Consider the following 14611-nt stretch of genomic DNA (forward strand, 5'->3'; position numbering starts at 1 on the left):
CTAATGATCTTCAATGGGTAGAGAGAAAAAGGATCTAAGTTTTAGCTTATAGCGACCTTCTTCAGAGCGAACCTGATGAAGATCATTAGTCCTAGGTAATGTTGGCTATCATCCTTCTCTTTACAATTCTGGATTTTAACAATATTTTTTTTATATTTTCAGGCTATCATGCTGGAACAGCATTTGTTCGTTATATAAGCTTGTAACATTTCTTCGTGTATTATAAGTGTAACAGAAATAAATGAAAACAGGTGCGAGTTTTAATGTGTTTGGAAAAAACATTACTTAAACTACTTGTGAGACAAGTTGCGAATAATTACGGAACACAACTACATATCTCTCTCTGTATATAAAGACCCGAATATATCATACAGAAAAATATTTTGTTTGAATTTATGCACAAAGCTACACAATGAGCTATCTGTGCTCTGCCCACCACGGGTATCGTAACCCGGTTTCTAGGGTTGTAAGTCCGTAGACATACCGCTGTGCCACTGGGGGACACAGAAAAAGAATCATAGCACAACAGCTTCGAATAATGTAATATAATTCTTAACATTCAAAAACCAATCTTTAAATTATTTCGAAGAGAAAGCTTGCTGCTACAGGTTCGGGCTGTATTCTCTTATGAAAATTCTGGTTCATGGTCAGTTAATTAGTTTAATGAAAATAGTAGGAGAATGAAGAAAAAATATGATGCGGAACAACGGAGTTAATAGATAAAATACTTACTACCTACAAATATCCTAAATGGAAGTTAATCATAATAAAGTCATTAATGTCAGAGTATATCTATATAATAAATCAAACTATGCCAAAGAAGGAAGCTTGATAGATAGATAAGCCAAGCCATCTCAACGATAGAGCCCCCCAGTGGCACAGCGGTATGTCTGCGGACTTATAACGCTAGAATCCGGGTTTCGATACCCGTGGTGGGCAGAGCACAGATAGCCCATTGTGTAGTTTGTGCTTAACTTTAAAAAAATACAAATACTCAACGATAGAATTGGTTTGATTATTATTAGTTTGGTTTGAATTTCGCGCAAAGCTACACGAGGGCTATCTGCGCTAGCTGTCCCTAATTTAGCAGTTTAAGACAAGAGAGGAAGGCAGCTAGTCATCACCACCCACCGCCAACTCTTGGGCTACTCTTTTAACAACGAATAGTGGGATTGACCGTCACTTTATAACGCCCCCACGGCTGAAAGGGCGAGCATGTTTGGTGTAACGGGGATTCGAACCCACAGATTGCGAGTCGAGCGCCCTAACCACCTGGCCATGTCGGGCCCAACGATAGAAACTCGAAAGATAAATTAATTAAATGATTCCGAGGAAAGAAGCTTGATAAATAGATAAATTAAACAGTCCCATAAAAATAATATCGATAGACAGATAAATTATAACAGTTTCGAGGGAAGAAGCCTAAAAAATTACGGTAAAGTTGTGGCAATCGGATATCAGTAGTATTTATCAAGGTTGAAGGCTATACAATCACCTAAATCTGACTATTAATTAGCAACTTTTTGTTACCCTAATTACTAATTAGTTTAATCTTACGTTTCGGTTGCTAATCTGCTGCTATATTCAAAAAAGTCCTAAGAATGTATTTCTATGTTGTACTGGCTGAGTTTTGATCCTGGGCCTTCTTGACGGAATTCTGGTGCGTTATCCAATCAATTAGGATAATGAGATGCAAACCATGAATCCTCAGATTCACATTTTGGGCACAATAACGTCTTGTTCACACCTTGCTCTTGATAACAAATATATTTCTTTCTGAAAACATACAGAGGATACAAAGTCAGAATGGACAGGATAAACACCATTTACAGCATCTCCTGCGAATGTTTAGTCCGATACATTGGAGAAACAAATAAGACCAACTTAATTTAGAACCTAGAATCATAACGAGACCCAATGATACCGACCTATCTGCAACAGCCCATCCTGTCAGAGAAGAAGACCGTATAACAAATTAGAATAGTTACAAAAATAATAGATATGAACCATAAACGCACAAAAACAGAAAGATAAAAGAAGCCTTCTATATGGACCTAACTGATAACACGGTCAGCCTAGCATAGAAGTCGGCAAAACCTGGTTACCCCTCTTGAAAGCATTCAGATAGTTGATTTATATTTTAATTGATTACAAAGTAATAATTATATCTAGGTGATCGTATAGCGTATCAGCCACGACAACGAAACAAGCTTAATACATATATAAAGTTTCAAGGAGAGAAGCCTGGTAGTTAGATATAAGGTTAGGTGCACAGAAACTTGGTAGATAGATAAATTAAACAGTTACAAGCAGAGAAGCTTGACAGATAGATAAGTTAAACAGTTACAAGCAGAGAAGCTTGATAGATGAATAAATTAAACAGTTACAGGCAGAGAAATTTGACAGATAGATAAATTAAACAGTTACAAGCAGAGAAGCTTGACAGATAGATAAGTTAAACAGTTACAAGCAGAGAAGCTTGGTGGATAGATAAGTTAAACAGTTACAAGCAGAGAAGCTTGACAGATAGATAAATCAAACAGTTACAAGCAGAGAAGCTTGATAGATAGATAAATTAAACAGTTACAGGCAGAGAAACTTGACAGATAGATAAACTAAATAGTTACAAGCAGAGAAGCTTGATAGATAGATAAATTAAACAGTTACAGGCATTGAAGCTTGATAGATAGATAAATTAAACAGTTACAGGCAGAGAAGCTTGATAGATAGATAAATTAAACAGTAAGAGGCAGAGAAGCTTGACAGATAGATGAATTAAACAGTTACAAGCAGAGAAACTTGGTAGATAGATAAATTAAACAGTTACAATCAGAGAAACTTGAAAGATAGATAAGTTTAACAGTTACAAGCAGAGAAGCTTGATAGATAGATAAATTAAACAGTTACAAGCAGAGAAACTTGGTAGATAGATAAATTAAACAGTTACAGGCAGAGAAGCTTGATAGATAGATAAATTAATCAATTCCAAGCATTGAAGCTTGATAGATAGCTAAATTGAACAGTTACATGCAGAGAAGCGTGATATGTGAATAAATTAAACAGTCACAGTTTTAGAAACACGAATCCACCCTGAAGTTGGGTAATATCGCTATAAGAATAGAGTTGAACGGATGGAAGGAAGGCGGGATATCTTTCTAGCCTGGTAGTATTAAACTGCTATTGGTTTCATACGTCAGGGTGGAGCAATTGGGTTCGGTCACAGATCGAGGGCGTGGAACGTGAGCTTTCTGGTGATGACAAATTTGAGTCCCACCTGTCCTCTTAGTTGTATATAGCCCCACTAGAGGGCGTGTGGTAAAGATTGCAGCTGACACTATAACTTACCCTGTGGGAGGTAGGTGATGATGGGGAAAAGTCGGGAGCATATAAAGTACTTTTTAATGACTTTGTTATGGTTGACAGTAAACGAGCTAAAGTACAATACGTTAGCAGAAAGTACACATATCTGTATCTACAATCTTCACTTATTTTGTTTTATGTACCTAAATGTGTGTTGTTGTTTTTCCAAATTAACTCTTAACTTTTACGATTGTGATTTAAAAAAATGCTATATATAACCAACAAAAAAAAAGACGTTCGTTCTATATCCCACATCCTTTAGCTAAATCTTCTACATATCTAGAAGTAGAGCTTTGAAATATTTTGACATACTTCCAGAAAGTCCGCATGTATCATCTTTTCAAGCTTTCCTCGTGTGTTATTTGGACTTATTAATGTAGACGATTCCTGAAGATTGATCACTTTAGAAATTTCGGGTTCTGTACAGGAACGGGAGGAAGCCGCTCATCCCTTACATACCTGAAGAAATGTTAGCGTGTTTTTAATGGGCGTTAAAAATAACCATCAAGTTTGTTTTTTTTCTCTCCAGTACTACTTCTTAGTCGTTTACTCTTCTCTTGATTTCTTGACGTGAAAAGTATTTCCTTATGAGAGACAAACCTACTTTTCAGTGATCCTCTCAACAAAATCATTATCTTTCAATTCTGAAATAACAAGCCTATCTGTCTATCTGTTCATTTCCCAACCGTCAGTATATTTGTTTCCTTATCTGTTGTCTTGATTGTTGGTTTATGCTCTTCTTACCATATACTTGTCTTTATCGTTTTTGTTTTTGTTTTTTAATCCGCTATACACTAGTTTTACTATTGTGATATCTACATTTAATTATATACCAGAGAAGGTCACGACTAATTGACTAAACGCGATAATTGTCTGATGATGGAGAGATAAAGAAACATATCTATATTTGTCTTTTAACATAACATCAAAGCCTGAATATCGAATTACGTAAGCATAATTTTTACAAAAGGTGAATCGAAGTCAAGTAACCCTTAACAAAAAGCTTGTGAAGGTGTAAGTAAGGCTTACCGCTAGGATAACAGTTCAAGAATAAACTTTAATGAAAGTGACACTGTTCATACAAAAATGTTTTCAACAGTAGGTAAGTTTTGTTTCTTAAAATTCCTAACGTAGGTAAAGTCCGTGTACAATTCTACACAGTAAGTACGTTTTATTACAATATCCTTACAAAAAGTTTTTCTAAGATACAGCATTAAGACAGCTTGCAGAAGTTATTAGGCTTAAACCAAGATGAACTTTAGAAACACGTCTACTATTTAACTGTAAAGTGTTTCTGCTCAAAATATTTTTTATAAATATACAAGTAGTTTAGCTGTATTATGTAATTTTTTTTAAAAAGCATGTATAAATATTTCGTCTAGGTAGTATTTTATCACATTATTTACAAGTCGAGAACCCAAGTTTGGGTTTTCTTTGTATTGTAAGTTTTCTTTGTATTGCTATTATTATTTTACGTTCATCAACTATCGCAATACCGTAAAGAGCATCATTTAGATTGATCTTGTACGTGTATATTGGGTGAAAAAATTTATTAAGCCTAATGCACTGAAAGAAAACGGTAACATTTTCAGATATCACCAGGATCACAAATGTTACAAGTTTTTATATTTTAAGGTTGATGAAACTTGCATTGTTTGTATTTTGTGAAATAACAACAAGTATAATTCCCGCATGGAAACCATGAAGTGTGAATGTTCAAACCTTTCATTTAGTTATTAAGCTTTCTGTTTTTGGTTTGTTTAAGCGTAAAGCTGTACAATTCGAGCACTGGTTTATACCCAAACTTATCGCTAAGTCACAGGGTGGAACCTTTCTGTTGAATCTGGTAATTCAATTAAAATTAATCCATACTAATAATAAAGTGATATTAAGTTTGAGTCCTTCAAGTTTAATAATAGTTAAAAACCTGATAACGCTATTTTTCACATATTTTCAAGAGACCCTATTTAAGTAGGCTGAAACGTAACCTCCTAATCTACCTAAAATGAATAACAACAAGTATATAATTTATTAATATCAAAGTAGTTTTTTCGTTACGTTTCTTGAAATAATTTCAAATCATATCTTTTTTAGTGTAATGACATTTTTGGGTTCAAAATATCACAAAGCTTTGTATACTTTCACGAAGGATACTTTGTACTTTTTCTAATGTTATTATCATTATTGACTCACATTTTAAAAGAGGAGAAAACGGTTATTTTTTCTTGATTAAATACTTACACATATATATATGTATATTCTTATCTCTGGTTCATAATTAGGAAGAAATAAAGAACTCTAACAAGATAACAAAAATTTCAAACATTGTCATGGTTACGCTAGTACTTTTAATCAATTTCAATGTTGATCTGTTTCATTTTCAGGACAATCTCTTGCTGCTAACTCGATTTTTGTATGGTACGTTTAGAGCAACTGTTTCCTTAACTTATTATAAGAATATTAGTCCATAGCGTGAGTTTATATGAATCATTAAATTCGACTTTCAGTAGAAATTTTGTTAGTAAAAATGTCAGAAAGTTTCTGTTTGAGATGCAATTTCTTTTTGTAATTGACTATATTTGATTTTTATTTAACACATTCTAACGCGTTTGTTAGGTACTTTAACATAGAAATAAATAAACTATAATACTATTTAAACATGTTTCTTACGAAATAATATTAACCATTATAATTGTGTATTTCAATTAGTTTTAATGAACTCTACGAATATGCAGTATTTCATATTGTCGTCCCTTTACTATCATGCCTGTTAAATTATTCTAAACATAAACGTGTTTGTAGCATTTATACAGTGTTCGGAATACGTGAGAACTGCATGCAATGCAGACTGTCATGATGAAACCTGAGATCGGAAGAACCCAACTCTGTCGTGAGAAGGCGTTCCCTCCCGCCTCCTTTGTTTCAGTTGCAGGAAGATGAAGGTGACAAGACGGAGGTGTCATGTAACAAGAGAGAGAGGAGCCTTTCTGTAGGCACCCTGCTGATATTTCTATAAGAAACTACGCAGTTTCTTTAGGGCTACAGGCCGGTACAGATGGAGAGCTATATGACACAGTTGGAGAGAAGTGTTGACTATCCTGCTAGAACCACACTTCCCGGAACTCTGTGGTCGTACGCACTCGAGTTATGACGAGAAGTGAGCAGCTTGGCTGGCTCCTGTGCTGCGTGTAATTATCACTCCTACTGCAGTACGACAGACAGTGTGTGGTCAGGGCCGATCTTCTGCTGTTTTCACATTCTGCTGACCTGTCAGCGCACGTTCACCATTTAGATAGGTCCCGATCCGAGAAGGCGGAGCTTCAAGGTACACTCGTGTGCTTCCTCCTCCTCCCTCTTGATACAGTCTGCGCGATGCACTTGGATCTTAAAACAGTCGTCTCTGATCTCTGGATAAATATGTATAACCCGTTAGCCTCAAGAACCTGTCCGTTCACCATCAGTTCCTTGATGACGGCAACCACACCGGACTCCTACCTCACAATCACGAGCCACCAGCCGAGCTTCACTCCAACAGGATCGTTACCAGGAGCTGTCCCCCGAACATCAACCGGGGACTACTGCTACGAATGGGCCACTTCGCCTCTGCAGCCTTCGCCGACCAGCCATAACTCCACCTCTCCTGTCAAGGATATGGAAGGTAAAAAAAAAAGTGTTAGCTTTATCTTTATTATTACAGATTTGTCTGTTTAGCTTTATAGAAAAACAAAGTACCTTCTAAAATTAAATCTAGCATAACACAACAGTGACATCAAGTATCAATAGCAGGTTATGCAGAATGATCAACAGATTTTGTAAGAAAGAAAACGTTTCTGTGTAAAGAGTATTTTTTATTTCTACCCGATGCCAGCCACTGTATATATGTTTATGTTAGTGGCTGAGATTTTAACTTTTACAATTTAAATATCTTACTACCTATTACAAAATCTACTCAGTCTTATATATTTTCACTGTAAAAAAAAAAAGTCTTGAAGTGCCCTTTGAGTTACCTAATCAGTAGTTATTTACATGCATTATTACTATGATCTGTCACATTTTGAAGCAATGAAGGCTATGAAAGAAAACCACAATTGTTTAACCTCTTTGCTTTAGCTTATTGCTAAGTACACTCACTGTTAAACGATAAAGAAGATTCGATCTGCGGGTTCCATTCTTGACAGTAAAGTTCAATCTCGTAACATACACACCAACGTGAAGAAAATATTTAACACATTTTCCCAAACTAGAGAACAGCTAACTTGTTCTATCAAAAAAAGGTTGCACTTATCAAATGATTTGGTGAAATACTGAAGAGTATGCCACAAGTTTGCCTGTATTTTATCTTCACGTTTAATAAGAACAAACACCGTGGATTATCAAAACTTTTACGTCAGAAGACGAGAAATTGTATGAGCACTGACCAGTATAAAAAAAAAAGTCAAGAAACAAAGCAAAAGTTATACTAGCACTGGGACTCGCAGCTTTTAAAAATGTTTACATAAGTTATGAACTATTCTATTTTTTTCATGTAAAAATACAGGGTGATGTAAAAGTCGTGCACCACCACGACTTCTCAAAGTCCTGTTTTTAAAGCTGTTCGAAATATGCATCACTGATATCACGACACAAATGTCACAAGAGAATCAGTTCCACACGTTTTTGCAGAGATATTGACATCCCAAACACTCACTGAATAATAAAAAAGAGACATATGAAAAACAAGCATGACTCAGGAAAATAATAGAAATGTGGTGGTGCATAACATTCGATCTAAAATGTTTCTTTTTTGAAGAGGTTTCGATACTCTGTAATTAATCCAGTGTTCGTGTTTCTTATTAAGCACAAAGGGCTATCTGTGTTTTTCCAACCACGGGTATCGAAACCCGGTTTCTAGCAGTATAAGTCCGCAGACACACCGCTGTGCCACTGGGAGGCAATTAATTTGGATGGTAAGGGAATATCACTCAATTAAATTAACTATCACCAACAACTTAAAAGTATTAAAGTTCCCATATAAAGTCTCATTTGATTTCCTTATTGTGTTAGGTCTTTTTAGGTCAAAGCTGTTACTGATTAGTCAATGAATTTGTGAAACTATAATTGATGTATTTTATACGAAAGTCTAAATGTTTCTTTCCCTCAGTCTGCCACTAGTGTTTGACAATTTTCTTAGAAGTAGACGTATTCCTTTTTGATTGTTATTATGGATAAACTCAGAGAACACATGTTTTCGTAGAACTGATCAATGGGTGGAAACTCTTTATCGTGTCGTGTTGAAAGTCGGAAAAACAGTACTTTTATTCATTGTCTTGCAGTCTACCATGCTATGCCTACATTTCAGCCTTTAAGAGCTCAAACAGTAACACTTCATTTAATTTTGTGTTTTGAATTTCACTATTTGAATAGGTTCATGATTTATAACTTCAACCTTTTTTGTGAGTTAGGTGTGGCCTAGAAGTTAGCGTTCCCAGACTATGGATTAGAGGATTCGTGGCCCGTGTCACAAAAACGCGCTGCGCACTTTAGAGTTGTGGGTGCGCTATAAAAGTGACGATGAAATCCAACTGTTCCGTCAGCCAAGATTTGGCGGTGATGCTGTTGACTAGCTGCCTTCTATCTAGTTCAAAATTAGGGACAACTAGACGCAGCTAACCCTTGTGTATAATTTGCGCGTTAAATTCTAAACGAAACTTTTATTTTGTATTTTGATCAATTTGTGTAATCTGAACTGTGAAGAAAGCAAAAAATATAGATATGTTCTTAATTTACCATGTAGGATACTTCCTTGTTTGTTGTTAAGTGAAAATTTGCATAATGGGTTATTTGCGCTGTGCCCACCTCAAGCATCAGAACCTAATAGTCTGTCTGCGTTGTGCTCACCTCAGGAATCAGACCCAAATATTTAGCGTTAGAAGCAATCAAGCTTACAGCTGAGCCACTGAAGGGGGGATGTAAGGTAATATCCATTTGTTATCTGGTTTCAGGGTTAACTCACATATATTTTTAAAATTATGGTTATAGAGGCATTCTTGTTCTAAGATAAAATAATGATCAACTGATTTACTGGTAGATAATCAAAACTTGAGAAGTGGCGATTATAATCATGGTACTAGCTTCGAATTAATACTACGAAGTTTATACTTGTGAAAGAAAATTGCAATAGATATCATATTACCGGACCATGAAACGGAAACGACATTTCGACTTGTTTTGTGTTCTTTAGAAGAAATTGAGACTTGATCTAATTTAAGATAAAAAAGACATCATCAGCATTCAGTCGATGTTTTGTTATGTAACTTCATCGGTACTAACAGAAATGTCATTTTAGCAGTAATGGTGAAACATTTATTATATCTTGAGTAATAGGCCTGTTTATATTTCAACTATAAAATTATAATACCTCATTCGGTTTAAAAATTATCTTTAAACTTTCTAAATGTATTTTGTTAGTGTATGTCTGAATGGAAGGACTGAACCATCGAAAGAACAATGAGTATATATTCATGTAAAAAGAAATTATCATATGTGCGGCAATAATTTGGATTTATTCAAGTGAGTGACACACACAAAAAAAGAACAAGTTATAGCTTCATAAATGGGTGAATTTATCAAACTTGAAAGTTTTGTTAAACATATATACATATATATATATATGCATGTATATATACGATATTCAATGCCCATCCCTAGAATAAACTGTTTGATTTAAGGCAGCTTCGATTAAACAAGAGTCTGAGTAAACTTGTGGTGTAAAGGGAGAGAAACTACTCCAATAGTTTATACTTGTAGCTGAAACTATAAAAATTCTGAGTTCTGTATTATTAGACATATCAATTTGCTTCTTCAGACATTTTTTTTTACGCGTTATTAAAAGTATCATTCTATTTTGTAAATGATTTTTTATATTTTTAACGTGCACGTTTACTAAGCAAGTTGACTGATATAAGTAATGATGCATTCAGTATAAAACGTATTCTTTCTTGATTAATTAATTGCTTTTGTGCCTAAATTTTGCATAGCTTTTGGATGGCTTTTGGAAGGAGGATAAACGTTCTTGGATATTCGGCTAGTCATCAAGTGTCTTTTAATGTTCTATGATGGTTATATAAACACACAAGTTGGTCTTATGTTACTAATACGCACTGACAGAATATAAAAATGCTGCATAGTAATAAAAGTATTATACGGTAATACTTTTAGAGCTAGATAATATATAGAAGATTATAATGTATAAAGGAATTAAACGACAAAGGGAGAACAGTTTTCATGAATCGAACATTTTGTAATGCTTATAAGAAACATACTTTTAAAGTTGATTTTCCAAGTAAATCAGTTATTTATTCTCCTTTGTTTTTTGCATGGACGTATTTGTGAGATTTCTTTGCTTTGTTATAAAGCACAAAGCTATACTTTGGACTATCTGTCTTCCGCTCATCAGCCTTCAGACTTATTTCTGAGTCCCTAATGGGAAGCGTGTTTGTTAGAATAAGATACATTAGACTTGTCACAACGAAGAAGTTAAATACATTGCCAATGGTGATAAAAACGACCTTATTTTGGAGCTATGTTCTGTTTTTTTTTCTTCTTCACAAAATGAAATCAAGACTGGATAATATATGGATATCTTCTTCTTCTTTTTACAGTTATTGCTGTTTAACAACTCTGGTTACTTGCTGATTCTCTCGAGTTTAAGCAAACATTCATCACAGAATTACTACTTAAAAATATTATTACTTATTTTATGTTTGGTATTTTGTAGGCGTGTCAAAAACTGCATTTCTTTAAAATTTTAAAGTCGTTTAGAGGTAGGTTAACTTTTCACTATTATTTAACTTGAATCTTGGAAATGACAATTTGTTCTGTATACCCGCTTGTTTTAATAAGACCATGACATCTTTTTCGCCATTAAAATTCCATTTTTTTAAGTTTCCTTTAAATATTGCGTTTCTCTTACATGGTGAAAGACTAAACTGGTTAAACGTTAAAACAGTTTAAAGTTTATTTTATAATAACCTGTCGGCGAGAATAGAAAAATAAGCGCTGTTAATATGTACTTCGATGGCCGAACAGTTCCTGAAAAATAAAGATGGAATACTTCTTAAAACAAAATAATTAAACTTATGTAAGACTAAACAGATATTTCAGTTTCTAGTAGAAGCAATCCGCGAATTCATTGAACATAATTTCGATAGTCCCGTATATGATTTGCAGAGGTTGTGTTGATTTAACGAGCCTACTTGTGCTCGGTTAGGCTTAGTTGTTTTGCTAAACGGTAAAGATCAAATTTAGGTTTGAAATTTTATTCAAAGTATTTTAAAGTATATCACATTGCTACATCACAGTTTATTTAAATAAGAAAGTTGATTTTTTTCAAACAAGTAATGCCAATTAAACCACCCTTTTTTGCACGTGTAAGGCGTTGGACAGTAACTCTTATAAATAAAATACTATTTATGTTGTATAGTGATTTAATGAAAAATATATATAAATAAAACAAAATTTGAATGTGGATTTCATCTCATGATGAATCGACATTATGAGGTATAATAATTAAAACCAGAACTCATCTATTGTACAAGTTGCTTTTATTGTGTTTTTGAATTAATTATTCAGTTAGTTGGCTCCTCACTAAATATTTAAGTACGATTGATCTTTCAAATACATACAATAAAGATTTTATTACAGAACCAGATTATGTAGAATTAAACATATCAATCACTTTATAAAAGCTGTTTTCGCATCAGGAATCAGAAACTAAATCTATGTCCTCCAGTGGCTTTAAATTATTATTATTGCATTCTACAAAATTATTTGAACAGTTAAAATTAGTGGTACTACAAGAATAAAAACCTCGTATTTTCATTGGATAATTCTTAGTAAAACGTGAAAGGTTCGCGGGAGTGATTCCTGCTGGTTTGATAAAAGGTGCAGTTCGAATGGATTTTAAAACCATCAAAGTCAGTTAGTTATTAACTAAACACAAATAACAGATATAATAATATATAATATAACAGATATAATATCTAAATTATAAGCAAATAACACTAAAACGCTAAATCATTCAATCTGTAGTTAAATATAAAGTGGAAAACTTTTGATAAAAAACACTGCAAGCCAGGTAGTGTTATTAATCTAGATGAGTTTTTTAAATATTCTTTTAAGTCAGTAAAGGATTTAAGTTATTTTTTTGTGCTTTACTGATTTCTAAAGCAAGTTCTGATATTAAGGTATAAGTATTACAAGAATATCAACATATGTAAGGAACTAGTTAAACCATGAAAAATAATCTACATTTTAACATTGAATATTAATTTTCTTTCTATATTATTATTATTTTATTTGAATTATCTTTACTAAAATATGTAATATAGTAAAGATAATTCAAATAAAATAATAATATAGAAATAAATTAAATATTCAGTGTTAAAATAAAATAATGTTATTCTATTAATTTCTACCATAAAAATCTGATTTGTAAATAACTTAAGTAAAACTGATAATAATAACAATTCACTTGATTAATCTGATTCACACCATAACAGTCATTGTGCATGAAAGTTGATAAAACGAATACTAGGGCAAATAATAATGATGATGACAAAACCTTGTCAAAACTTTGTACATTAAAACAAAAAACTTTTACTAAGTTTTCATTATGCATAAAAGCTAAACTTTTATTTAATAACATTTATCTATGTAAGTATACAATTTTAACAATCAGTAAAAAGTAAGATAATTAAACAAGTATAGTACTTACTTTAAAACTTTTCATCCATATTATCCTAAATTATAGCCACTAACAATAAAAAATAGCACAAAGTTTTCTATATTTTAGCTTGCATTCTAGGTATTTGATGTAAATTATGGCTAAATTATAATAATATTAAATTTACATAACAAAGAAAAATATTGTGTTTAGTATGATATGAATCGTTTGATAATAAGAAATGTTCTCAAATTATGTTCCCAAACGACCAGAGATTAATTTAATAAATAAAAATCTTGGCCATGAAGAAGAAACGTGTAAACGATGGATCTTTAAGTGGTTTGACTGTTTACTTTATAATCTGCATAAATAAGAAAATGGGGACAGTTTCTATGGTTAATTAAAACTTTTATCGCATGGAAGAATGGGGTTATAATAACACGTTATTTAAATAATTCACACCCACATATGGAGACGAAGTCCTAATATTACACATTTTTTCGCTAGGAAATTTTTAGTATTGTAGAATGATAATAGAAACAAAATTTGAATGAGTTAAAAGTTAGTTTATAGTTCACCATCTTCCGTCTCTCTCTCTGAATAAAATGGTGAACAAGTAGTTGAAGGAAATATTTGAGATTATTGTATATATATATACATATAATTGTGATTGTTAGTCAAGATTTCTTAGTGCCTTCTTCGAGAAAATGAAAACATTCTTCAAAAACAAGATAATCAGGGGCTATAACTACAAACAACTACAATTAATATATATATATAGTGTATACATGTGTGTGTGTGTGTGCTCTATCTTGTGAGTGCATCACTATCACCTTCTTACTATCCTGCCACGAAGTTATTTACCGATTGGTAACTGAATTGTAAACCACATTGGATTTTTCAAAGCAGTGATTAAAAGTGATACGAAGGTTAACGTTTACTTCAGTTATAACCTCGGGTAATGTTTCTGTTTTTGTTTTTTTAACCTGAACAGTATTGGAACAGCCCTATACAGCAACCAATACTGTTACGCGTTTTAATATGCCTGGTTAGAATATTACCACTAGTCATATTCTAGTTGTATTATTATAGGGTGTGAAACATGTAGCAAGTAGGGACTACCAGATGGTACCACTTTAAGCACAATTACCATGAAGTAAAATAATGATTTGTCAGATATGAGTGTGACGTCAGATCTTCTATTTCAGCATTTCTTCTAAATGCGAGCACGGAGAGACCAAGCTTAGCGGAAACCTACCGGGCCACCACGGCCGACACATTTGCCGTCCAGGATTACAAAGATTCAGGGAGTAGTTCCCAGTCTCCTATTCATCCTGACCCTTCGTACAGCCCGAACAAGCCCCTGCATCCAAAATTGGTGAACGTAAACTGTAACTTAGAAATGAAGTCTCTTTGGGAAGAATTTAATCAGCTTGAAACAGAAATGATTGTCACTAAGGCTGGAAGGTAAGCTAACTTAGTTTCAGTGTAAGAGTCGAAGAAATGTAACTTCATCTAGTAAACTTTGAAAATTTCCTAATATATTGA

General features: G+C 33.2%; 1 protein-coding gene across 1 annotated transcript in view; it reads left to right on the forward strand.

The window, feature by feature from the left end:
- The first annotated feature begins 6422 nt into the window (after positions 1-6422).
- LOC106457529 (T-box transcription factor TBX1-like) overlaps positions 6423-14611 on the forward strand; it is a 51654-nt gene continuing 43465 nt past the window's right edge. The window contains exons 1-2 of the mRNA XM_013916958.2: positions 6423-7018; positions 14272-14530. Of these exons, the coding sequence (XP_013772412.2) occupies positions 6733-7018; positions 14272-14530 (545 nt within the window). The 5' untranslated portion in view covers positions 6423-6732. The remainder of the gene's footprint in view (positions 7019-14271; positions 14531-14611) is intronic.

Source organism: Limulus polyphemus, unplaced genomic scaffold, assembly GCF_000517525.1.
Source record: "Limulus polyphemus unplaced genomic scaffold, Limulus_polyphemus-2.1.2 Scaffold342, whole genome shotgun sequence".
Lineage (NCBI taxonomy): Eukaryota > Metazoa > Arthropoda > Merostomata > Xiphosura > Limulidae > Limulus > Limulus polyphemus.